Raw genomic sequence first — 26871 nt, forward strand, 5'->3', positions numbered from 1 at the left:
TGTTTGCCAGACTACAATGGTCACCATGTGGCTGGCAGCAGGGCCATAGAGAGGCACCGATTATAAAGCGGCCACGTTGGTATTGTGCACTTGACTGGGGAGGGTGCCCCAACAGTGTTTTTATTGGACTGAAAGAGAGCTACAACAATTTGTGCTTTTAACTGTCTTAAACAGCTGAGAAATATGTTTTTAGTGAACTCCCCCCCACCATAAACTTTTCATGGTGAGGAACAAACTCTTGTCCAGTGAATTCTATTGTGTTTTTGGCATCACCATCATCTTCAGCAGCCCCAAAAACGCTATAGGGGACTAATTCCACTGCTCTAGGTGTATTCTAACATTTGTTTGTTCTCCCCCCCACCTGTAGACAGTGGGGGCCAGCACAAAACCTCGCTGACGGACTGTTCAGCCGCTATTCCACCTACAGACCTGCTACCGGAAACAATCTGCACCTTTTCACGAGCCCTCTCACGGGAACCCACAAAACCCCGTTAAACCGAATCGGCTCAATAATCCAGATTTTACCCGACATGGAGGGAAAACCTGATAATAACCAGGACACCATGCAGCAAAACCCAAACGATGATCCCATTATCATCGAACACAAGGATGAAGCGGTGGACCCCCGCTCTGGGGCCCCCCCAGACAAGCAAGAGAAAGAATAGGAAGGGAATGGTGCCAAATTTGCAGCGGGAGACACGCTCACACACTGAGCCTAAGGAGCCAAAAGAAATACACGCCAACCAGCAAAGTCAAAAAGACGCCAGCGAGGAGAAACAACCGGATCTGCCTCTGGATCCCACCCTGCCAGAGGGCACCGTACATGAAAAATCAATGTTCCTCAAGGCTGCTCTGGAAACACTGTTCAAGGAGCAAACCAATAGGGTGACCACAGGGCTTAGAGCCCAAATCGTCAACTTGTGGAATAAGCTGGATACTCTCCTGATAGAAACTTTCCTAGAGAGTGAAAGAGCAACAGCAAAGCTCCAGGCTTATATTGATTGTGGGGTGAACAAAATGCCACAGCGCGTCCCCACATACGCCCAAGTGTTGAGGACCACAACAATAGAGCAACAGCCGATTCCTGCTGCCCCCAGCAGGAAGAAGGGGCCCCTACTACAACGCCCACATCTGGTCATCTTAAGGCCAGCCACACCAGAGACTCACCATACAAGCGAAGAGGTGAAAAACTCGGTAATTACTAACCTTGGTGAAGATTTTAAAACCACCAGAATAAAATCAATGAGGAAGACTCGCAACGTTGGCGTTATTATTGAAACTGAGACACAGGAAGAGGCGAATAAAATCATTGAAAACCAGAAAGTGTCCTCCCTGGGTCTCCATGCAGAGATCCCCAAGAGAAAGGGACCGAGTATTGTAATTTACGACACTGGAAGTGACCTCTCTCCAACCCAACTACAGGGGGGATATTCAGGGGATATTCATATGTTGTTGTGGCGGATCCCAGGGTTTCCCCCATAAGCCACTATTATACTTCTTGTGTTGAAGCTTATGTATGTAGTGTGTTGGTCGTGTAAGTGTTATGATGTGTTCTGTTGTTATGTTATCGGCCGGTGCCTGGCTCTTAGCAGATAAGAAGCAGTAACACCTGGTCACTACGTCTCACCCCCCATCCCCGCCATGTGGAGGCGGCCAGGATCAATTATCTCCTGCTGGGCAAGCCCAGGGCATAACACCTGAGAGTGCCCGAAAAAGAGTGAAGTGGAAAAAGAGGAATACAGAGGGAGAAGTTTGGGATCTGGGGAGGTAAATGGATAGAATAGAGGAGAATCAACAGAGGGACTCTCCAATAGTTAGAAGTGAGAAGAAATTAAGCAAGAATAAAGTAGGAAGAAGTGGACTAACTTCTCTAACCATGGAGACCTATCTCATGGAAAATCCCATCCTAGGAACTAGGATCAGAAAAACATCTTAATTACAGTTTGCCTAACCCCTTGTAGGCAGAACGTCTTCAGTTGTTCCCAACCCAACTACAGGACGAAATCTACAGAAGAAACCTGCAGCACGACATTCCAGATATTGACCCATCGGTGCTAATCACACCTAAATACCAGACAAAGCCCTGAAACGGTAACGCCACAAACTGGGTGATTGGGTTAGCCCCAAGAGCCTGGAAGATAATCAGCCAACAGACACGGATTTATATCAATTGGGGCAGCCACCGCTTTAGAGAGCACGTGGCTGTGCCCAAATGCTTCCGGTGTTGCTGATTCGGCCATACCACACATACGTGTGTGCAACCACAAACCTCCCCAACTTGTGGGCACTGTGCAGACATAGGCCACAACTACAACTCCTGCCCTAATAAAACCGCCCGACCAGTGTGCGCAAACTGCAAAGCCTTAAAACTACCAGCAGATCACTCCATTAGAGACAGAAACTGCCCCGTCTACATAAAAGCCAAAAGTGCTCAACAATCAAGAACCGATTATGGGAACTCTTCATAAAAGTAATAATGTAAACACAATGAAATTTGCTCATCATAATGCACAACGGGCTAAAGCTGTTGCCGCGCAACTAAAGAAGAAGGCCGATGAAGACAATCTTGATGTCCTCTTTCTCCAGGAGCCTTACACGCACAAGAAAGAGGTGAAAGGCTATCCCCTCACGTATAAAATAGTTCAGCATGACGGAGATACCCCCTGGGCAGCCTTGATAGTTCGCAATCCTGACCTCACGGTAACAAAGATAACTCATCTCTGCAATAAATGGGCTGCCTGTGCTCAAATCATCTCCCCATTAGGAGAATTCTATGCAATATCATTATACTGTCGACCTGGCGAAGACATCCTCCCTGCAATACATTACCTGCAAAACGTTCTCCATGAGCTCCCCAACGCCAAAGTAATAGTCTGTGCAGATGTTAACTGCAGGTCGCCGGCGTGGCACAGTGCAACCTCTGACCGACGTGGTACTACTAACAGCCCGCGCCTCGAAGAATTCCTCACCAACAATAGCCTGGCAATACTAAACCAGCCGAACAATCCGCCCACGTTCTCAAGCACATTATGGGAAGCAACAATAGATGTAAGCTTTGCTACCGGCTCCATTGCTGGACATATATCTTCATGGAAGGTCAGAGAGGATTGGACAACCTCTGACCACAGAGTTATTACATTCCAGATGCACCGTGCCCTTAACAGACAACCCACACCTAGAATAACCATCAACAGATTTGCCGTGGACAAGGCCAACTGGGAACAATTTCAAGAAGCACTGACTGGCTCTGTCCAAACTTTTGACTATGCAACTCTTACCCCGGACCAACACCAATGCGCCATTGTAAACATAATTATAGAGGCTGCAAACGCAACCATCAGAAGGAAGAAACCATCCCCAGGCGCGGTCCCCTGGTGGTGCCCGGAGCTTCAGAGACTCCGACATGAGGTAAATACACGCAGAAAAAATTTTCAACAAGCAAGAAGATCCTGGCCGGCAGCAGAGGTGCAGGTCCTCAGGCAGCAATACCGTGAGGTCAGGAATGAATACACCGCCTTGATCAGAACACAGAAGAAACGATCCTGGGAAATGCTAGTTTCAACTACCGGGAACAAGTACCCTTGGGGGATTGTATATAAAGTCGCGATGAACAAGCTACCCAAAGGAGAGGTAGTTTCCTCAACTAAAACACCTGCTGGCTTCTATACAAAATCATGGCACCAATCAATAGACAATATCCTCAATACCACCTTTCGGCAACTCCCGACAGCTCACTCCCTGGAGCAGCTCCGTCTCTGCGAAGAAAATGCAAACTACAACCCAGTAGAACGCGAAGACCCATTCACACTAGCAGACCTCTACTTGGCGACCGCCAAAATACGAAACAAGAAAATGCCTGGTGAAGACTATCTGGAACCAGAGATCGTAAAAAAGGCCGTAGAATACATCCCAGCAACTATCCGAAATCTGTTCAATCACTGTCTCTCTGCAGGCTACTTTCCTCACGACTGGAGATCTGCACGGATCCGACTGATCTTGAAGAACCCGACAAAATCACGGGAACTTCCGGAGTCGTACAGACCTATAGCACTATTACCGGTACTGAGCAAACTATTTGAACACTTACTCCACAACAGAATAGAAACCCACTACCTAGAAGCAGGGCTACGATCCCCCAAACAATTTGGCTTTCGTAGAGGCTGCTCCACTGTAGATGCCTTGGAACACATAATAACCGCAGCTAACAACTGTAACCGCAAATACTTCCTAATGATCTCTGTAGATTTTGCCGGGGCATTTGACTCACTCTGGTGGCCAAGTGTCCTCGGCAGACTCCGGGAGGCAAATATCTCCAATAACCTGTACCACTGTATCAAAACCTACCTATCTGATAGAAGGATCTCAGTATGTGCTCCCTACTCTCAACTTACTCGGCCTATCTTCCGGGGGTGCCCACAAGGTTCAATCCTGGGGCCACTCCTTTGGAATCTGGTGATGGATGGCTTCCTCAATCAGAATCTCAATGGGGCAGATGCACAAGCATTTGCAGACGACCTCATCCTGATGCTGGAGGAGGACAGCCGGGCACAACTGGAAGCCACTGCAAACCGGGCAATTGACTCCCTGCAAACGTGGGCGAAACAGAACCACCTAACAATATCACCAACCAAGACATCCTCAATACTCCTCAAGGGTTCTCTCGACACGAGAAGGCCACTACAAATCAAAATAGAAGGACCCACGATTAAACTAACTACAGAACTAAAATACCTCGGAATCGTACTGGATAAAAACTTATCCTTTACTCCACATCTCATCTATCTCCAGAGAAAGATCAGGAACTACTCAGCCCTCATAGCAAGAGTCACACGAAAAGATTGGGGACTACGGAAACGGACCCTGTCTCTCTTTTACAAGGCTTTTTTCATCCCTGCCGTCTCATACGCTGCAGGGATTTGGTACAACAAAGCAACCACGGCTGTGAACAAAAGGAAATTAGAATCAATACAGCGTAGCATCTTGCTCACCATCACAAGAGCATGCTGCACTGTCAGCTCTCATGCGCTGCAGGTCCTGGCAGGATCACTCCCCCTGGACCTGAAAATTGTCCGCTGCGGCATGCTCTTTCAACTGTCCAGAGGTAAAAGTGTATCCTGCATCGGCTTCACTACCGATCCAGCCAACAGCAACATAGAGAAAAAACGTCTTATCAACCATCTCCGGCAAACCTGGCAGTCCCGATGGGTAGAATCAACTAAAGGCGCCATAACCCGGAAATTTATCCCGGACGTTACCCAAGTCTACCCCCACCAGCCGGCCTGGTTCTCACCGGGGCTCTACACCACCTTCCTTCTAACGGGGCATGGTTCCTTTAATGCCAAACTTTCGACCTTCGGAATAAAAAAATCACCACTATGCCACTGCGGTGAAAATCAGACATGGACACATCTGATGCATGAATGCCCCCTCTTTGATGATATAAGATGTCACTTTATAACAAAAATATGTTTCAACCCGAAGGATCGGGAACACCTTGTACTGTCGGAGGAGGAGTACTATAGAGCCCTCTCGAAATTTGCGCACGAACTGTTCAGCAGACTACGAGCATTACCACAACTTCCCTAAACTTGACACTGGAACTCTTACAACTGAAACGGACAACAATGACTAGGACTTTACTGGATGAGACCTATATCCCCTTAGTGACACCATCCCACACTGACACCCTGATTATTGGAACAGCAGTGGATGAGATCCTATCCCAACACTGACCAACTAATGGACTGTACACTGTCATGGACCTGATGAAGCCACAGCTTTGCTACATACACGCCATGTTAGTGATCTGAGCCGGCTCCCTTGTTCGGCCCTTTCTTCTCCCTTACCCCGGCAGGGGGAGGTGAAGGCTTTCCTGTCTCCTCCCCTCCTTGCCGACCCCACTCTTCCCTCTGGTGGGGTATGGGCATGCCCCACTGATTCTACCTGGGGTCGTCTCCCCTATTGACCTCATTCTTCTGTCTTTATCCCTCCAGTCTTCATTCTCCCTACCCAACTCTATCTGTATGCAAGGGAATGCCCCACACGCCAAAAATAACCGTGTCTAAATTACGCTGTTTGCCCACCATTTTGGCTTTTCTAATTCTAGCGCAATATTCCCATGCAATTTTTTTTTTTTTTTTTTTTTTAAGGTCCTAGCCACTGAAATCCCAGGAAACTAGGTGGCAGGACCTGCCAGAGTGCAAATTTAAACTAGTGGTTATCTGGTCTGTCTCCACGGGGCGAAGTATGGGCAACGTTGGGCCTCAGCTGGGGTCCAGCGGCTAAATGGCCAGAAGAACAACGGTACATAACACAACACACTCACATGATCCATACACTTTTAAATCTCTGGCCTTCCCAGTGAACTGGTACACTCACAATGAAAGCAACACGGAGATGGGGGGGAACCCCTGGTGCCGTTAGACACTTAACACACTTTGCACTTGTATATATATAGGACACTGCCTTGACAACTTGCTAATCCTTCAAGGGTAGGAACACTGCTGGTACCATTCTGGTGCTGGACTGCTGGCACTCATCAAGTGCGGAATACTGCTGCAAACCCCTTATAGGGTAGGATCAGCCGGCACCGTTCTGGTGAGGGATTGATGGCACTCTGAAGAACTTCTGAGTGCGGGATACAGAGTCCATTGGCCTCTGGTGATCATGCAGGGGCACCTGTCCCCTGCTACTTTAACTCCCACTCCCAGACACCTATTTTCACCTCACAAAGAGTGGACTGCTCCTTAACTTCAGTCCATCCTCCTTTCCCTCTTTCTGTTCCTTCTAACTCGTACTCCTGCTCTGTTTTCTCCCCCCCCATGCAAATTTTTCTGAAATGCTCAGGGCTATCTGAACTGCTACTAATTCTGCAGTGTAGACACCACATTCTTTTGGGAGTTGGCATGGCAATATAACATCTGGGAATACTGCTGATGCTCCTACATGGTTCTCTGATTTTGAACCATCTGTATATATTGGTATGTGATTGGGATATTGCATTCTATGTGCTGAATGGAGTTGTTGAAAGTTGCTGTCTGATAAAGTATTTTTATTCCAGTTTTGTGTGAGGAGTTCATAAGCTGTGGTATGGTTTATCCATGGTGGAACTACATGTCCTTCTATGTTTGCAACGTTATCTATTTTGAGATCATGTGTTATCAGTAGCTCCTGTAGTCTGATGCCTAGAGGCTGGTTTGCTCTTTTGCAGTTCCCATATGTTTTCCCATTTTGGTGAGAATAAAGTTGTCCAAGTCAGATGTTCTCTTATGGGTCTTATCCTGTAAGCATACAGCAGTGACAACTGTTGTATTTTGGTATTTGGATTTTAGGAGCATTAGCAACTAAGGCCATATTGCTCCGGGATATGCGGTGGTCATTCCCTGACCTTTCCGCATCCTCCGTATTTGGTGGTGACGGGCTCGAACCCCGGTCTAATCAAGAAGCGTGTGCTACGCACTGCTGCTCCTTCCCACCTGGCTACGGAGGCGCCAACAACACAACTGTTGTCCCCTCAGAAACAGTGGTGATTCATTGGCCTCTGTATAGAGACTGTATGTAGGGGATGTGTGGAAAGCTCCTGTTGCTATTTGTATTGCACTATGGTGAATTGTATCCAGCCATTTGAGGGTGCTTTTTCTTGCTAATGCATAAACCAGTGCTCCATAATCTATTTTTGACCTTACTAGTGCTTTGTACAGGTTGAGCAAGATATAACGGTCTGCCTCCCCATTTTTTTGTTGTTGTTAAGACTTTTAAGAATATTAAGTTGTTTCATACATTTTATTCGTAGTTCTTTTATATATTCTACAAAGGTCAACTTGTTGTCTAGAATAAGTCCAAGAAATTTTACACTTTGTTTAATTGGTATTATGTTACCTTGCGATATTAGTTCAGGTTCAGGGTGTAAATTTCGTTTTCTACAGAAATGTATGCAGACTGTTTTTTGTTTTGATATTCTAGACCTGTTTTTCTGGGCCCAATGACTGATGTTGTTAATTGCACATTGTAGTTGTCTTTCTATTGTTCCCGTGTTCTGTGCTTGATATGAAATACTGAAGTCATCTACATATAGTGCATATGACACTGTGGGTGGTAGTTGTTTTGTGATGCTATTTATTTTTATGGAGAATAGTATGGCACTCAGGACAGACTCTTGGGGAACTCCTTATTGTTTATATGATTTTGACATTGTGTTTTGTACTCTAACTTGAAATATTCTATTTTTCATGAAATTTTGGATGAATAGTGGTAAATGTCCTCTGAGTCCTGCATTGTGGATGTCTTGTAATATACCGTGTCTCCATGCTGTGTCATATGCCTTTTCTATGTCAAAAAATACAGCAACCATAGCTTTGAGGCTATAAATACATCTCTTATATCTGCTTCTATTCGTACAAGGTGATCTAATGTGGATCAATTATGTCTTAACCCACACTGCATACTGGTGAACCAGTTAGTTGTCTCAAAAAACCAGACTAATCTTTTGTTGATTATCTTCTCTAGCACTTTGCTTAAGCAGCTAGTGAGGGCTATCGGTCGATAGTTGTTTGGGTCCTTCTGTTCTTTATTGAGTTTTTGGAAAGCCAATACTATTGCATGATGCCACGCTTTGGGATATTGGTTTTCTAGAAAAATGCGGTTGTACAGCTGAAGGAGGTTTTCTACCTTTTTCTGCTTTAGGTGTTTAAGCATATCATAGTGTATATATGGGCGCCTCCGTAGCCAGGTGGGAAGGAGCAGCAGTGCATAGCACACGCTTCTTGATTAGACCAGGGTTCGAGCCTGTCATCACCAAATACGGAGGATGCGGAAAGGTCAGGGAATGACCACCGCATATCCCAGAGCAATATGGCCTTAGTTGCTAATGCTCCTAAAAACCTAACAACAACAACATAGTGTATATTGTCTGGTCCAACTGCACTTGGTTTTGTTTGTGATAGTGCTTGGCGTAATTCATGTACTGTAATTGGTTGGTTGTAGGGTTCAATCCTTTTGGTATTAAAATTAATTCTGTTTTTTTTCCATTTTCTCCTTATAGGTCAAAATTCAGTAGTATAAGATTGTTTTGACGATACTTTAGCAAACGTTTCTCCTAATATATTAGCTATCTCTGATGGTTCGGTAATGATTTCTCCATTCCAGTGTAATACTAGTGATGGTTGGTTTTTATACTTCCCATTCATTTTTCCTATTTTATTCCATATTCTTTTTGTGTTTGTTGTTCTATTAATAGAGGAAGTAAACTGGATCCAGGAAGTTTTTCTGGCTTGTTTCCTTGTATACCTAGCTAGTGCTCATACCTTGTTTAAATTTTATCAGATTATCCATTGCAGGATATCTCCTGAACTTATTCCAAACTTTGTTTTGTTGTCTTCTTGTTTTCATGCAATCTTCATTCCACCAGGATTTTGGGTGCAATGGAAAATGAGTTGAGGTTGTGGGTATTGTTTGTTCGGCTGCTTGTATTAAGGTATCTGTGATTCAGAGCTTCATCGACCGGTGTTTCTTGGATGATTTGTGGATTAAATATTGCGAGTTCTCTAAATTTTTCCCAGTTGCCTTTTTCTATTTTCCAGTGGAGTGGTCTGTTTGTATGGCAAGGAGGGTTTCTGGTCAGTATGGTGATTACTGAGTAGTGGTCACTGTATGGATTTTCTATTACTTGCCACTTTAATTCTGGTAGAAGGGAAGGTGTGCATATAGTTAGATCTACTGCTGAGGTTGTATGACTAGGAGAGTGAAAGTACATATGTTTGCCATTATTGAGTAGATTTTTTTTTTTTTTTTTTGTGTTGGTTGTTGGCACGTCGGCTTTTGTGGCCATAACGCACCTCCCAAAGTTTTTGCATTTTACTCTGATCCAAGCCTGAGGTGGGATTTGAACCCGCAACCTTTGAGTTGCCAGGAAGGCACTTTACCCACCTGGCTAGCCCAGTCAGAGTAGAGAAAGGTCATGATGGTCTATTATTCTTTCTATTATCCATCCTCATCTGTTGATATCGGTGTTTCCCCACAGATGACTATGCCCATTCAGGTCTCCCATTATACAGAAAGGTGATGGAAGTTGGGAGATTAGTTGGTCTATTTCTTCAAATGGTATATCTGGTCTTGGTGGAAGGTACACTGAACAGATGGTTATCCTAAATCTCAGTGTGATTCTTACCGCTATCGCTTCTATATTGCTGTTTAAAGGAATGTGTTCGGTTGGGATGTAGTTATGGACTAAGATGGCTACTCCTCCATGTGTTGACCTTTCCCTTATTCTGTCTTTCCTATACATTCTATAATTTTTTTACTGAAAGGGTGTCTTGTTGTCTAAGGTAGACAACAAGACAACTACTCTTGTAGACAGAAGCATACTGGCATATGGTGTATTATTAGTTACTGGACATCGTCATAATTGGCTCGTAGTCCTCTACAGTTCCACTGGATGAACTGATCCATTATTTGGTTTTTCTAGGGCTTTCGGGTTGCTTCTAAAATGGAGCATTCTTATGCTTTGTCTTATCTTTTTTAGGATAGTTTGGCTGGTCCATGTCCATATCTTCTTCTTCTGTGAAAATTTCTAGTACTGGTTCTTCAGTTGTGTTTATTTTTTCTACTTCCATCTGTTCGATTGCTTTGGTGTTTATAAGTTTAGGCCGGTCTTCGTTGTGATGCTGATTTGTGGATATCTGTTCTGTGTGAAGAGAAATTGGGGTATTCACTGTTTTCTCCTGTTTTTCTGCCTTCAAGCCTTCAAATGTGTCTTCAAAAGAATCAGTAGATGATTCTTTTGGCAGCATGGAAATTTCGGTTTGAACTTATACTGATTTATATTGGATTACTGCTTGTGCATATGTTGGCTTGTTTTTAGGCCATGGCTGTATTATTCTCCTTGCTTATTGGTATGTTGTGTTGTGTTGTGTTCTGTTTTGTATTTCTGAATTAGTTTCTCTTGTTTCCATTGTTCACACGTTTTTGTAGGCTGGGTGTTCCCCTTTATAGTTTGTACATTTCAAGATGTTGGTAGAGCAAACAGTAGCCTCGTGTTCTTTAGAATCACATTTTGCACAGGTTGCTGAGTTTCTGCATGCCATTTGTGAATGTCCAAATTTCTGACATTTGTAACAACGCAGCGGTTTTGATATGTATTGTCGTACTTGGCAGTTCAGATATCCTGCTTTGATTGTTGTTGGAGGTTTTGGAGTATTAAATGTTATGATAAGGGTTCCTGTTGGAATTATATTTCCATCCCTTCGGACATTAATTCTTTTCACTCCTGTTACTCCTTGACTTCTTAATTCTACTGTGAGCTCTTCCTCTGACACATTTAAGAGGTCCCACTCTGAGATCACCCCTCTCGAAGAATTCAGCATGTTGTGTGGTGTTACAACTATTAGCATTCTTCCTAAAATTGTTGTTGAAAGCAACTTCTGGGAGTGTTTGGGTTTTTCTGCTTCCACTAGTATGTCTCCGGATCTCAGGTGTTGAACGGACTTGGAAGATCCTACTAGACCCTCTAATGTTTTCTGAATAACGAACGGAGACATACATCCTAATATCTGATCTCCTGTCGCATGTATGACAATGTATGTTGGTATTTTTGGTGGGTCCATATCTGTCTTCTGTCTCTTTGATTTTGTGTTTTCTGTTTCACTACTTGGTAGGGCTTTCTCTTGAAGCCCTGTAGTACTAGTAGTTATTTTTCTACTCATGTTTGCTCTTTTGGCCCTGGGAGTGTTACTTTCCTCTCCCTGGTTACCAGCCCCACCATGTGGAGGCAAGAGCAGTGCCACTTAGTGATCAAGCGGCTGTGTAAGTTAGATTAGTAAAAGTGAGAATAAGAGAAAAAATAAGAAAGGTGAGTTTCCTCTCTTCTGTGTCTTCACTTACTGATTGTAAGACAAAGAGCTGTTTCACAAAAATAAAGGGAATTTAATGATGAAAATTAAAGAAACTGGTATATTTTTCAGAACACTATAAATCACTGGGAATCGCTTAGTCACTAATAAATTGCTTGGCACCTGGGGCCCTGAAATAAAGGGGAGATTTCCCTTTTGTGAATAGGGAAAACATTTTCACATATCCAATCTGTAGGGACCTGCCATATATCCAAGAGTGCTCTCAAAATTATAACTAAACATCTGCTTACTTCTTTTGCTGCTTCATTTTATTATAATTGGACAGATTCCATTGGCACCACATGCCTTATTTACTTTTAGCTTTAAATATTTACCCCCCCCCAGCATGTCCCTAGTTTCTGTTAGACAAAATTCTCTAGAAATCACTTTATAGGCAAACTTGGTAACTGGCTTGTTTATTAAAAAGTAAAGTGCAGCCATTATCAACCCACTGCAGGATGGAAGCCTCCTCAACAATTCATGTTGAGGGAAATGGACCATAATCTGCCACGCTGGTCAAGTGCAGGTTGGCAGATCGACCGTATTCAGCAGTCAGGGGCTTGAACCCCGGTCTACTCAAAGAGTGTGTGCTACTGCACTCCCGCTCCTGCCCACTCGGCTACGGAGGCCATCTTTATTTATTACTTCTACTCTTTCTAAAGTAATGGAGAAATCAATTAACCGCCAACTCTTAAACTACCTAGAAACCTTCCGTCTGATCAACGATCGCCAGTATGGATTCCGTCAGTGTCGATCCACTGGTGATATTCTGGCTTACGTTACCCATTTATGGACTAATTCAATGGAAAGGTTTGGTTTGTATGTTTGTTTGTTTTAGAGTTTTATGGCGCATTAGCATCTAAGGCTATAATGTGCCAAGTGAAGGAAAGGTTTGGTGAAACACAAGTTGGTTGGTTATTGGAAGTTTAATGGAGCATCAGCATCTAAGGCTATTGTGCGCCATGTCTAAGGTAGTAAAATATAAATATGTAAAAATCTATAATAGCATATCCAGTTAATATATTAAAAACAAAAATATGGCATAAGACATTTATAATATATTAAACATTAGAGCAATCTAAATAAAACTATGTAGATTAATCGGTTGTAAAAACCCGAATACATCTGACACATTGTCATCGTCGGATAAAATCTGCCTGAGTGTATAAGGCTCAGACAGATAGGTAAAACATAAACGGCGTTCATTACTAAAATATGTACATTTGACTAAAATATGGCGGATAGTTAAAATTGCTTTACAATGTCTACACACACACAGGACAATCATCAGCCCTCAGCAAATACGAATGCGTCAGGTGGGAATGTCCTATGCGTAGCCGAGCAAGAATTACTTCCTCCCGTCGAACCCTGCGCTGACTAGAATGCCAAAGCATTTTACAGGCTTAATTTCATTCAGCTTGTTGGTAGGGCACCTATTCCAAGATTCTTGCCAATGTGCGCATAATTTTTTGTAGATCAGTTGCTTGCAGTCTGTATAGGGGACTGACAAGCGAATGCGACTTTGTGGTGTTGCTGATTTTGTGGCCGAATCAGCCAAGTCATTGCCTCTAATACCAACATGGCTAGGGATCCAGCAAAAGCGAATATCAAATTTTAACTCTAAGAGGGAGTGTAGTATTTGCTGCACCCGACATAATACTGGGTGAGTGCTTTTCACATTGGATAAGGCCTGTAATACGCTTAGAGAGTCCATATATAGCATGCACTTTTGGTACTGGTGGCTTTTTATATGATCCAAGGCCACTGCGTGTAGCTCTGCAGTGCATATGCTACATTCGCTTGGAATATGACTACAGATTGTTTTGCTTGGAAAGACACAAGCAGATCCCGCAAACTCTTCAGACTTCGAGCCATCTGTATAAACTGGCAAGAATTCAGAGTATTCGGCAAGGTGTGCTGCAAAGAGTTGCCGATATATACATGGCGATGTGTTAGCTTTCAGCCAACTCCTAAGAGTGAAGTCACACGACGGAGACAGTATATTCCAAGGGGGAAGAACTTGCATGACTGACATGGATATGTTATATCTGCAATAAGGCCTCTACAGTTGGGATTATTCATACCACAAATTTAAACAGATAGACCAACCGTTTAAAACTGATTTAATAGTAAAATAAAATGATACAAAAGACTGTAAAATAGTATTTACAAAAATTTGATTATTTACAAAAAACTAGTTTACAACAAAAATAAAATAAGTAAATAAGTTAAAATGCATTAAAATATAAAATTAAAAGCGATAAAAACACTATTGAAGCTTTCGGAGGTGTCTGCCTCCTTCCTCAGCAATAATGAAACTTGTGGGGAATGTTACGTGGGGGGAGACAGGACGGCGTCTCAAGGACCTTATGGGGGGAACATTCAAGAGCGATACGGACCGCAGAGCTCAATAAATCCACCATTGCCGAGCACTATTGGGAAAAACAACACCAGATCTCTCCCAACAACGCTGTCATCCTTGACTGGGCGCATAGATTCTGGGACCGCAAGTGGCTGGAAAGTCTGTGGATTGGATCCTCTGGCAAATAGCATGAACAGAGACAGGGGAGTTAGGCTTCACCCCTTTTTTGAGGCGGTGGTTTTTGCCAGAGATAAACGTTTTAGTTTTCCATGTCCCCAGACCACTTCCGGTTCTGGTACAAGTGAAAGGAATACCAAGTATGCGCCTGGTCATCCACGTGTGCCGTGAACCTGGTATTTAAGGATGTGTCGCTTAAGTTTCATTATTGCTGAGGAAGGAGGCAGACACCTCCTAAAGCTTCAATAGTGTTTTTATCGCTTTTAAATTTATTATTTTAATGCATTTTAACTTATTTTTGTTGTAAACTAGTTTTTTGTAAATAATCAAATTTTTGTAAATATTATTTTACAGTCTTTCATATCATTTTATTTTATTTTACTATTAAATCAGTTTTAAACGGTTAGTGTATCTGTTTAAATTTGTGGTGTGGATATATTATCCAATGTGAAGTTAATATCACGAACCAGCTCTTGAATCCTGATACCAAAAGGCCGACTGGCAGTTTTACGCATATTATATTGATTTTCCCACCGTGGTTTATAAACAGATGTCCACGTAGGATGGTCAGGCAGGGATTTTATTTTTATTGCATATTGTAACGACAATTGCCGACGTCGAAGCATCAATGGTGGTTCATTGGCTTCAACGTATAGACTTTGGACAGGCAAAGTACAAAATGCCCCCGTGGCAATCCGAATGGCTTTATGGTGGATTGAGTCAAGCCATTGGAGTACAGAATTTCTAGCAGAAGAGTAAGCTTGGGAACCGTAGTCAAGTTTAGAGTGAACGAGTGCTCGGTATAGATGCAATAATGTGCTTCTATCTGCTCCCCAAAAGTTGGATGAGATAGCACTGAGCATGTTCAAACCCCTCATGCATTTTGCTCTACGCTGACGGATATGGTGTAGGAATGTCAGTTTTTTATCAAAGATAAGTCGCAAAATTTTGTTTCTGCTACCAGAGGAATTGGATTTTGTCCAAGTCTGAGTTCCGGTCAGGATGTAGATTCCGTTTGCGGCAGAAGTACACGCAAACAGTCTTTTGGGCAGAAAACTTAAACCCATTGGTTAAAGCCCAGGAACTAAGGTGATTGACTGCTTGTTGCAAATGTCGTTCAATAACTCTCATGCTACAGGAGTAACAAAACATACTAAAATCGTCAACGTACAAGGCACTATTTACTGAAGGAGGAAGCTGTTTTGTAATGGAGTTAACTTTGACTGCAAACAGCCTGACACTGAGGAGAGAGCCTTGGGGAACTCCTTCCTCTTGACAAAAAAGGCAGGACACACTGGATTTAACACGAACCTGGAAGAGTTGTTTAGATAAAAAATTCCTGATAAAAATAGGAAGGTGGTCTCTCAGACCAAAAGAATAGAGGTCTTTTAAAACACCATACCTCCAGGTTGTGTCATAAGCTTTTTCCATGTCAAAGAAGACTGATACCAAGTGCTCACGCTTTAAAAAGGCATCGCGAATCGCTGTTTCCAGTCGGATTAAATGGTCCAAAGTGGATCGATTCCTTCGGAAGCTGCACTGAATCTTGTTCAAATGGTCGTTTGCCTCAAGGTAATATATGAGGTGGGCATTCACCATTTTTTCCAAAATCGTACATGGGCAACTGGTCAGAGCAATAGGACAATAGTTGCTAGGAATTTTTAGCATTAGCATTAGCATTAGTAGAGGCATTTGATGCAAGAAAGCAAGCTTATGCAGCATCAGCCAAAAAAAAAAAAAGAAAAAGTAACATAAATAAATAAAAATAACCACTTCCACTTCACCCCTCTGTTCGTTCGAAATACCTGTCCAGCTGAGCCTTAAACTTATTTAGACTATCAACTTCCACGACAAGGGATGGAAGTCTGTTCCACCCACCAACCACCCGCTGGCTAAAGGCAAATTTCCGCACATCTATCCTACATCTGTCTTTCCTCAATTTGAATTTATGCCCTCTCAGGTGATTTTTCTGAGCTAGAGGAAGAATCCCATCAGCATTGAGCATGCTCAAACCATTCAAGGCTTTGTACACCTCTATCAGATCACCCCGCTGGTGCCTAGTTTCCAGACACTGTAATTTGCAAAACTTAAGCCTTTCTTCGTAAGAGAACCCCTTTGTCCCATTCACCAATCTAGTTGCCCTTCTCTGTACTCGTTCCAGCAGCTCTACATCCTTCCTGAAATGAGGCCTCCAGGCCTGTATACAGTACTCTAGGTGTGGCCTGACCATTGCCTTATACAAGGGAATAATCACCTCCTTATCCCTGCTAGAAAAATTCCTATATATCATTGACAATACACCATGAGCTACTCTTGCAGCTCGTCTGCACTGCTCAGAGAACTTCATATCTGCCTGCACCACCACCCCCAGGTCCCTTTCATTCTCTACCACTGTCAGTGTAGTACCACAGAGTTGATACGTTGCTCTGGGGTTGCTGTTTCCCATATGTAGTACTTTACATTTGTCAATGTTAAACTTCATTTGCCACCTCGAAGCCCATCTGCTCAACCTTTCCAAATCCTGTTGCAGCAGCATAGTGTCAGTAGTGTCCTTGACAACCCTGCCAACCTTCGTATCGTCTGCAAACTTGGACATTAAGCCTGATATACCATCATCAATATCATTTATAAATACAGAAAACAATAAAGGCCCCAATACTGAACCCTGAGGGACTCCACTAATAACATTAGTCCACGATGAGCAGTGTCCATTGATTACCACTCTCTGTCTTCTCCCCCTCAACCACCCCTTTATCCATAGCAGCAACTTGCCTCCAATGCCACACTGCTCCAATTTGTGCAGCAGTCTTCCATGTGCAACAGTATCAAAAGCCTTTCTAAGATCCAAGTATATAATATCAAAGTTATTCCCTGCATCCAGTTCTTTTGTGACTGCATCATAGTATCCAATCAAATTGGTCAGGCAAGACTTCCCCTTAACAAAACCATGCTGTGTCCTAGCTATAACTGAAGTCTTGTCTAGATGATCCTGCAGTGCTTCTTTCACCAGTGCCTCCATTAATTTTCCGGGAACAGAAGTTAAACTCACAGGTCTATAATTACTTGTGTCAGCCTTTGATCCCCCTTTGTGAATTGGGGTCACATTTGCACATCTCCAGTCAATGGGTACCTCCCCTGAGTCCAAGGAAGCTCTCATAATTATGGCTAAGGGTTTGCTTACCTCCTTTGCTGCCTCCTTTAATATAACTGGATAGATCCCATCCACCCCAGGTGCCTTTCTTGTGTTTATCTTCAACAATTTCTCCTCCACTTTGCTCTCAGTTATTACAAGATTCTCTAGCTTACTGCTAGATTTGAATACACCTCTGGCATTCCCCTCGCTGAATAACTCCTCATGTGTGAATGTCGATGCAAAATATTCATTTAGTTTGTTAGCTACCCGAGCAGGGTCATCAACAGTTGACCCATCGATCTCAAGTGGACCAATCTGATTCATCCCCTTCCTTCTAGAGTTTACATAAGTAAAGAACTCTTTGCTGTTTTTCTTCGCATCCCTTGCCAAGGATCTCTCGTAATCTGCCTTCGCCTGCCTAACCTCCTTTGTAACTTGGTTACAGATCAACTTGTATCTATCATAGGCGTCCGTGTCACGTGTTAATTTGTATGTATCCCATGCATTTTTCTTCTCTGCCATATACCTCATTAGTTCATCTGAGAACCATTTAGGCCTAAACCTTGAACAATATTTCTTAGTTGGTATGTAAAGCCTAGTAGCTTCCACGATAAGTTCTTTGAATGCTTCCCATTTTGAATTTGCTGTTGGCAAATTCTGGGGTCTTTTCCTAGTTTTGGGAAAGCGAGAACGGTTGTCCTACGGCAAGAAATGGGAAATTAATCCTCCAAATAAATTCGGTTGTAGAGATGTGGCAACAGCTCTAGAGAGTGAGATGAAAGATGTTTTATCATCTCATACTGAATTTCATCTGGCCCTGCGGCACTCACTTTCGAGGTAGCAAGTGCAATGTTTAATTCCACTTCACTAAAAGGCAGGTTATAAGTTTCGGCTTTGCTTGAAGGGAAGTTGAGGTGAAACACAAGTAGTTGCTCTTGACATCTCAAAGGCTTTTGATCGTGTTTGGCATAAAGGTCTTCCAAACAAACTTCCATCTTATGGTTTGCCAACTGTTTTTAGTAATTGGTTATCCAGTTTTCTCTCTGATCGCTCACTGAGGGTTATGGTAGAGGGGCTCTCTGTCTTCTAACTTCTCCACTAATGCTGGTGTCCCCCAAAGTTCAGTTCTTTCCCCCACTCTTTTCCTCTTGTATATTAATGACCTTCTTCCATTGACTGGAAATCCTATCCATAGTTTTGCCGATGATAGCACATTGCATTCCACTTTCCATTTTGTCCTGCTCAATCAGCTTCAACTTCTCGAAAATCTGCTACCAATTCCTTAAATGCCGATCTTCAGGTAATTCTCCGGCGGGGCAAAGACAACTTAGTTGACTTCAACCCTTCTAAAACTCAGTCTTGTCTTATATCTCGCAAAAAGGATTCTTCTGCTCCTATGCTTATCTTTAGTGACACTCCGATTTCTAGGCAAAATGATATATCTCTTTTGGGGATTACCCTGACTTCTAATCTCTCTTGGCACAAGCACATTACAAATATTGCTTCCTCTGCATCTAAAAAACTTTGTTTTCTCTTTCGCTCTCGGTGTTACTTTTCTTCCAAACAGCTGCTCACTCTGTATAAATCGCAAATCTGCCCTGCCATGGAATATTGTTCCCACATCTGGGGTGGTGCCCCCAAAACCTCTCTCAGGCTTCTTGATTCCATTCAGAAGAGGGCTGTTAGGTTAATTAATGATTCATCTCTAACAGAGTCCCTCCACTCTGTGTCTCATAGACATTCTATTTCTGCTGCAAGCCTTTTCTACAGATACTGCCATGGGCACTGTTCTTCTGAATTCGCTTCTATAATTCCCTCTCTCCCTTTCAAAACAGTCCGAATACGTGCTACCACCAGCCAACATTTTCTGTTCAACTTCAAATTCACAGAACCAACTTTTCATTTTCCTCGTTTATTCATTCAACTGCCATTTTCTGGAACAACCTTCCTTCATCTGTATTTCCTGAAAATTACAGTCTACAGAAGTTCAAGTCTAATGTCAACAAATATCTTCTTTCGTCTTCTCAACCTCCAACCCAAGCACGGTACTAAGTACTATAGGTTCCAATACCTCTCGCGTTTGGGGTTTACATAAAAAAAAAAAAAAATTTGCTTCAAGACCAATGTCAATTCGCCATGGCATCTCAGCACATTCAGCTGAAATGTGTCTTCTTCAATTCATTCACATGATTTTAAAAAAAACAGCACAAAAAGTAAAATCTTCAATGCTTCCTCCTTGATATTTCTCCTGCCTTTGATTCAGTTTTTCTGGATCCTTTGATAACTCTGCTCCAGAACTATTACTGCATCTTAGGATCACTGCTGAAAGTTATTTTTTGCCTCCAGTTCCTTTGTCAGTGCATCATCAGACTGGTCAGTCAAGATCTCTCTTTAAGATATGATTGGCAGTCAATAAATTATCTACCAACTTTTAAAGGAAATGAAATAGAGGCAAAAATGTTTTTATTTTTGATGTAACTCCCCTGAACTTCAATACACTTGTTCCATTTTGTTGGCAATGAGGAAATACCAGAAACAGCGAATAAAATTCTTTGTCCTGTCCATCAAAGAATGCAGAAACAGCAGACTTCAGTTCATTATCAACAAGGTGACATCCATATATGTTTTCTTGAGTTTCAACACAGGAAATAGTCACTGCGAGCCAGACCCGGCATGTAAGGGGGATGGGTAAGTTCTGTAAAGTCGCAGCCTGTCAAAGCAGCAGCAACAGCATGCGACCTGTGCACTGGTATGTTATCCTGAAGAAGCAGCACACCTCTGGAAAGTTTTCCTGCAGTGTTTTTCCTTTGTGATATCCCTTAGGGTGTATAGTAGGGATGCATGCATATGACTCTGCAGTGACTGTCTGCTTGTGTTTCAAGTAGTGAATTGTATAAAATTCCCTGCATTCCAAAAAATTGTGTCCATAATCTTGCCAGCTGAAGGTTGGATCCGAAATTTTTTGGGTCAAGGAACCCTTGTGCTTCCATTGCATTGCTTCTGCACAGGGGTCAGAAATCTGGGGACCCACCTTGCACTGAATTTAGTCATCTCCAAATGTTCTTGGAGGATGATTATAACTGTTCCCTGATATGTCACATTCCCTAGAGATTTGGGACACCTTTAAATGTCTGTCATTCAGCACAATGGTTTCCACAGCTTGGCACATTTCTGGAGTGGTTGCTGTCACGGGCCTTCCTGAACATGGATCATTTTTATGGACTCTCTACCCCACTTGTTGTTTTGACCAGAATTTCACCTGGTACAGTGAAGGTGCACTGCTGCCGTACACAGCCACCATCCTTTCATGAATGGCCTTTGGCCCATTTTCTTCTTTGGTGAGAAACTTGATGACTGAAAGATGCTCCAATTTCAGCAAATCCATAATTTGATACAGGTGTCTTCCTTCTTTCTGTCACAGCAAAAACTAAAAACATAGCGGGATCAAAATTAGTATAATTCAAGTTGAGATATGTAGGAACATAATAAATCATGAATCATTGAAATATAACTAAGGGAAGTAATGCAAGTAGATAATTTATTGAACACCCCTCATATCTGTGCTGTCATTGCCACATAACTGCATTACTTATTTAAACATTAATTATATTATTTTCCCTGGAACAGAAGTCAAGCTTACAGGTCTGTAATTACTCACTTCACCCCTTTGATTCTCTTTTGTGAATAGGGAAAACATTTTTGCATATCCACTTATATGTAAAGGGAGTTATATGTAAAGCTAAAACTTTTAGCTTTACATATAACTCCCCCAGCACCAAAAAAAACAGTATGCCCCAGTTCAGAAACACTCCACACTTGGGGAACCTCTGTGATAACTGGTTTAGGTCTCATCTCGGGTGACTTACGTTGGAGATGGTTTAGTTCAGGGGGCTGCAATACTGCATCACGTAAGGGTAAACCAGAATATGATATATATATATATATATATATAATTATGAATAAAAATTAAAATTAAGTAAAGAAAGAAAATGGATTTGAATTTGAATAGAGATAAAATGAAATATCGATAATATGAATTATGGATCAGGGACACTGCAAGAGCAAAGGTACCCTACAACCATAATGTATATAGAAAATTATTTTTAATGTTATGTGTAAATCTTTAATTTAACTTATGCTAATAATGAAAATACCGTGTACCCTGGGAGCGATGTATGTTGAATAAAGGGGGAAGAACGGAAAAGAAAAGTGTAACGTTATAAACAAAGTGCGAATTTTGAAAAAATGCAAAATTTGAAAAGAACGACCAAGGTAGAAATAGCAGATTTTTGAAAAGAACGACCAAAGTAGAAATAGCATTGCAGTATCTTTCATAATTTCTGTGTCTTCTTACAGAAGTAAGAGTATTGCTGTTCTTTTTCAGAAGACACAGAAATTATGAAAGATACTGCAATGCTATTTCTACTTTGGTCGTTCTTTTCAAAAATCTGCTATTTCTACCTTGGTCGTTCTTTTCAAATTCTGCATTTTTTCAAAATTCGCACTTTGTTTATAACGTTACACTTTTCTTTTCCGTTCTTCCCCCTTTATTCAACATACATCGCTCCCAGGGTACACGGTATTTTCATTATTAGCATAAGTTAAATTAAAGATTTACACATAACATTAAAAATAATTTTATATATATATATATATATATATATAAAAAAAACAATAAAAATTACGTAATGTAAATGGATGATCAAATGTATTAATAAAAACAATCCTGACCTTGAATTTGAGAAAGTATAAAAGTAAAACAATTTTATTAATAAAGAAAAAACTTAGTGATATACCATTTGATCAGAATTTGAAGTCCAGTCGCCTTTCTCTCGGTGAACTCTGTGCTCATCTTTTATAATAGAATCATATGATAGTTTGTTTTCATCATAATAGAACTTGCATTCATCGGAATTTAAAAATTCTGTGGCAATGCCAAGTGCATCACCAATCACAGCTCCATAAATAAGTCCTTAAATTAAAAAGTACTGCATTTTAAACAAAAATATTTCATTATCATTAATTATAAATAATAATTATTATAAATATTAAAAACAATTAAGATTTAATTTAATCACAAGAATGTATCAATAAAGATTAAAATAATATTGTAAAATCAATTATTATGTGAAAGATTCTCCTGCACCCCACAAAGAGCTGGAATTTCAGACAGTAATGTACAAGTATTCAAATAAAAAAAGGCAGATCATTAGCATTAGCAGAGGCATACGATACAAGAAAGCAAGCTTATGCAGCATCAGAGAGAAAAAAAAAAAAAAAAAAAACACTCCCATTTCACCCCTCCATTCATTCCAAATGCCTGTCCAGCTCAGCCTTAAATTTATTTAGGCTATTAGCTTCCACAACAAAAGATGGAAGTCTGTTCCACCAATCAACTACCCGCTGGCTAAAGGCAAATTTCTGCACCTCTGTTCTAAAACTATCTTTCCTCAATTTGAAACTGTGCTCCCTCAGGTTCTTAGTCTGAGCAAGAGGAAGAATCCCATCAGCATTCAACTTGCTTGACCCTTTCAAGGCCTTATACACCTCAATCAGATCACCTCGCAGGTGCCTACTCTCCAGGTGCTGCAATTTGCAGAACTTAAGCCTTTCTTGGTAAGAGCACCCCTTTGTTCCCCTCACCAATCTAGATGCCCTTCTTTGTACTCATTCCTAAAATGAGGCCTCCGGACCTGTACACAGTACTCTAGGTGTGGCCTGACCATTGCCTTGTATAACGGGATAATCACTTCCCTGTCCCTGTTAGCAAAATTCCTATATATCACTGACAAGACTCCATGACCTGCCCTAGCAGCCAGTCTGAACTGCTCAGCAAACTTCATATTTGACTGCACAATTACCCCCAGGTCTTTTTTGCTTTCCACCTCCATCAGTGTAATACCACATAGTGTGTACATTTCTCTTCGGTTATTGCTACCCATATACAGTACTTTGCATTTGTCAACGTTAAACTTCAGTTGCCACTTCTCAGCCCATTTTCCCAACTTATCTAGATCCACTAAAAAGGCTTTTGTGGTAATAAAATACAAATAAAATAAATAAGTAAAACTTACTGTAAAGTATAGATTAAAATCATTAAACTCTTACTACTATAAAACTGAATAAAATTACAAATTAAATAAAATAAATAAGTAAAATCGACTGTAAAGTAAAGATTACACTCGTTAAACCGTACTACTATAAAGACTAAGTGCAGATTACACGATAGACGGGAGAGCATAGTAGGGCGCTTAGGTTGGCTAATGTCTCGGGGTCGGCTGTGGCAGAACATGCCTGGGAAATTGGGCATGGTATAACAGCCGAAGGTGCTGTAATTACAGATAAAGTAGAGGGTTTCTGGAACTGCAAGTGGCTGGAAAGCCTAAAGATTTGTTCCTTGGGTGATCTTAGTTTGAATAGGGATAAGGGTTATAGGAGTAATGTAATGTTTGAGACTGTTATCCTGGATAGGGATGAACGTTTTAAGGTCATACAGCCCCGTGCCACTTCCAGTACTAACATATGAGAAATGGAGTATGCGCAGGTACCGTAGTACAAACTGGGTTTGCTGCGAAGGCTTAGTGCTTTATAATGAATTGTCGATGCAGCACTACTTATGTTGAGGAAGGCAGCAGATACTGCCGAAAGCTTCAGTTTTATAGTAGTATGGCTTAACGATTTCAATCTATACTTTACAGTCTGGACTACAAGTTCCAGTCAATATTTGATTGACTGGAAAGTTAAAATCCCCCATTATAAGACATTCTGATTTACTGGCCCACTCTATTTCTCTGCACAATTGCTCATTATAATTATCAGATTCATTAGGTCTATAACACACACCTACTCCCATTTTTCCTTTCCCAGTACTTATTTCACACCAAACAAACTCAACAGTGCATTGTCCACCAACATCAATTGGATGCACTTCCTTAGATTTAATGTATTTTTTTAACTAACAGCATAACCCCTCTTCCCTTCCTGTCCTGTCTATTCTTCCTGTACACATTGTACTCCCCAAATTCCAATTTTGCACTGCTTATATCTGTGTGACACCACGTCTCTGATATCCCAACAATATCTGCCTTTGATGTCTTGACTAGCACTTCAAGCTTATCATATTTATTAACTATACTCCAAGCATTGGTGTACATGCAAGTATACATGCACCTATTCCTACTCTTAGTTACCCTAACACTAAGACTGATGCAACTGATAAGTATGTAATAAACACTAGATAAAACACATACAAAAATTTAATTTACATTTGCATTAACCTCACTGTATCACGTAAAAGCCTCCTGATAATGTGGTGGAGGTGTATAAACTGTATAAAGTGAATATCAAGATTGTGTTTTTGCAGAGTTGAGTTTTCATTTAAATAGCAGAACAAATGAATTAAATGTAATAATAAAAAAAAAAAAAAAATACTTTAAAGCATGGAACATTACAGCCAGACCACAGTTCCACTTTTTTTTTTTTTTTTTTTTTGTAACGTCTCTCTCTCTTTCCCCTCCAATAATGCTTCCAACCATGAATTTTTTTTTTTTTAGCTCTAAAATCTTTAATTTAATTTTGTTGACTGTTAAATTATTGCTTCTAATTGGGATCATCAACTGTATGTTGTTTCACAGAGATGAAAATGTGTATGTGTGTGTGAGAGAGAGAGAGATTAATGACGAAATGGATGCAAAATAACAATGTGGCTACAATACTGTATATACATCATTGATATAAAAATAAGAAGAAATAATAAAAAAAGAAATTCTCACACCATGTTCAAATCCACTTGATACCACAAAATACTGCAATAAATAAATTTTTTTAAAATTTTACAAACTCTTCTGATCCTACATGGCCATCCCAAAGTATAAACAGAAAAATTATGATTGTATTTTATTTAATATAATTAGATGAAATTATCATTAGTTGTTATACTAATATGCAACAATCATCATCATCATCATCAGCCATTTTCAATCCACTGCAGAATGAAGGCCTCTCCAGCAACTTATATGCAACAATATTAATACTGGATCAAAATTCTTTGGTCAAAATTACATAGACCAAACAAAGTGAGGTAAAACAAAACTTAATTTTTTTTTATTATTTAGCATGTAGAATTATAGGGCAAGACTGAAATGGGCTAGATTAAAAGTAAAGAAAATGATCAAAACATAAGATAAGAAGAGAGCAATGAAAATGGCCAAAATGCTGGCAAGTCAAAATTTTGGCAAGATCTAAAACATTGTCAATAGATATCAGGTTAAAATGGCAACTAACACAGTACCTACACATATAAGGCTACCATATATTAGCTATTCTCAACACAAGTTTGTTGAGACTAGTTAATAAATAAAAACTGATAAAGAATTATTTATCTACTACAGCGTTACCCAATTAAATTTAGTCACAGAACTCCTTAAATATTTTAAGCGTGGCACATAAAAAAATAAATAAATAAATGCGCTGCAGGTAAAAAATTTTCTTGGTTCAAGGTCAAATAGCTTTAAATTCTTTGTTTATTATTATTAGTATAAAAAAAATACAAAAAAAAGTCCCACCATGCGAAATACGGATCCAAACACGGAGCGTAACCAATCATAGCCATTTGGCCATCATTTCCTAGTATTTAGGCAGGTAGGTGAGGTCACAGAGTAGTACGATATCTTACTACTCTGTGGGTGTGGTAGTATACAGTTGATGTAATGTACATGTTCTGGATTACAATTACAAAGGCATTAAGTATGCAAGCTGTTCAGTTGGTTGGTTGGTTGTTGGGTTTTATTGGCGAATTAGCAACTAAGGCTATAAGGCACCAAAACCAGGTGATATATAAAAATTTGCAAGCTGTTCAGTAAAAGCGACCTGATCCAAAAATTGTCTCGTCCACCAGATATAAACGTACCTACAACACAATATTTTTAACTTTTAATGTATAAAATTTTTTATTTTTTTATTTTACCTCACGGAACCCCAGGGTTCCACAGAACACCATTTGAGAAATACTGATCTACTATATATTAAACATCAGAATATATATATATATATATTAATTTTTAATATACAGTTCTAACTTGGTTATAATAAGCATCAAGGGACCTACAAAATTTCCTCGTTATAACCTCGTAACTCGCTATATCAGTGACGGGGAACTCCCTGGGCCCGTTAAACAATGAACACTTTATATCATTGATGAGTTAAATCTACCTCCTATTTTTTTTTAAATTCTCATTAACATGATAAAAAGATAGATTCAAAAAACAAAAGAAATATTACAGAGAAAAAATAAGCATATAACTACATATTATTTG

At 40.7% G+C, this 26871-nt stretch overlaps 1 protein-coding gene across 1 annotated transcript in view; it reads right to left on the bottom strand.

Moving 5' to 3' along the window:
• Positions 1-26871, bottom strand: part of LOC150076167 (uncharacterized) — a 202347-nt gene that overhangs the window by 70527 nt on the left and 104949 nt on the right. The window contains exon 4 of the mRNA XM_090387505.1: positions 22354-22529. Within this exon, the coding sequence (XP_090243631.1) occupies positions 22354-22529 (176 nt within the window). The remainder of the gene's footprint in view (positions 1-22353; positions 22530-26871) is intronic.

The sequence above is a fragment of the Mastigoproctus giganteus genome, chromosome 13 (assembly GCF_048544385.1).
Source record: "Mastigoproctus giganteus isolate SK-2022 chromosome 13, ASM4854438v1, whole genome shotgun sequence".
In the NCBI taxonomy this organism is placed as follows: Eukaryota; Metazoa; Arthropoda; class Arachnida; order Uropygi; family Thelyphonidae; genus Mastigoproctus; species Mastigoproctus giganteus.